Below are 1039 nucleotides of genomic sequence, written 5' to 3'. Positions count from 1 at the left end.
TGGTTTTAACTTTCGAGTATCATATTATCTATTTCATATTTTATTAGCATTATTAGCGTTATTAGCATCATTATTATTGAGGATACGAACTCTATTTGTTTGATCCGCAGGAGCACGACAAGAACGTAAACGACGACATCGCCATCATCATGAAGTGAAGGAACAGCGAGAGGAGAGTCGAACTCGCAGTAGAAGTCGGAGTCGAGACGGCAGCAGCAGCATCCCTGCTAAGGATCAAGAGCAGTCGTAGCAATATCTAGTTGGTTTCACCTCCATTCTCTATAAGCCTTCATGCGTTTCCTATTTCACACGGCATTGTATAAAAGTACAATTCAGAACAACTCGGGATTGTATGCACGCATCGTCAATCTCGCTCGCCAAGGCCACGTTCTTCGAACCGTACTAGTTTGGTTAGTCTGTGGTGTGGCTCAGGAGCGATTAATACGGTTTTGGCATGCATGAAACTGAGGAGCTTGCAGGAAGGTGTGGAATGACACCGGGGACATGCATATGACTAACAGACATTTTATAATTTTTCAATGGAGGAAGCTCGAGCACTCCTTGATCAGCTTATGGGGCGTGACCGTAACGCTACTGCAGCTGCCAAGTCAAAGTCGTCAGAAAACAGGCTAAACTGGCTAACTCAGGATCAGTACTGCCCCTACTATCTGGTGGATTTCTGGTAGCATAGGCTGTCTCCTATGGTTGCTGCTCATGATGGTTGCCTCAGCCCGAATGAGCTCTTCGTGAATACTCGTGCCTATATGGGCAGTTGTGGGAAGGAGCATTGTGAGTACACAAAGTTTCGGTTTGATCAGATGGAGGACGGTAGAGAAAAGAGGGAAATAATTGACAGGTCTGTTGAGGCACGATAAGGGAGGTTATGGAGCTGACTATTCGAGAGTAGGTACGAACGTAAATTACTGAGTTATTGCGAGTACATGGAGACTCAGCTGGCGCAGAAGATCCGCAGAGGTATGTGGCGTATGCAGGATGCTCGTCATCTGTGCTGCTTCAGGAAAGGCTAGGGTAGCAACGG

At 46.4% G+C, this 1039-nt stretch overlaps 1 protein-coding gene across 1 annotated transcript; it reads left to right on the top strand.

The window, feature by feature from the left end:
- Positions 1-539: 539 nt before the first annotated feature.
- Pmar_PMAR019352 (conserved hypothetical protein) lies at positions 540-856 on the top strand (the record flags this gene model as incomplete). The annotated part of the gene is made up of 2 exons (XM_002777523.1): positions 540-682; positions 731-856. Coding segments are annotated over 2 exons (269 nt in total), but the record flags the coding sequence as incomplete, so codon positions are not given.
- Between the last annotated feature and the right edge of the window lie 183 nt (positions 857-1039).

Source organism: Perkinsus marinus (genome assembly GCF_000006405.1).
Source record: "Perkinsus marinus ATCC 50983 genomic scaffold scf_1104296951518, whole genome shotgun sequence".
In the NCBI taxonomy this organism is placed as follows: domain Eukaryota; phylum Perkinsozoa; order Perkinsida; family Perkinsidae; genus Perkinsus; species Perkinsus marinus.
Note: the sequence above shows the minus strand (reverse complement) of the source record. Positions and strands in the feature narration are given on the sequence as shown.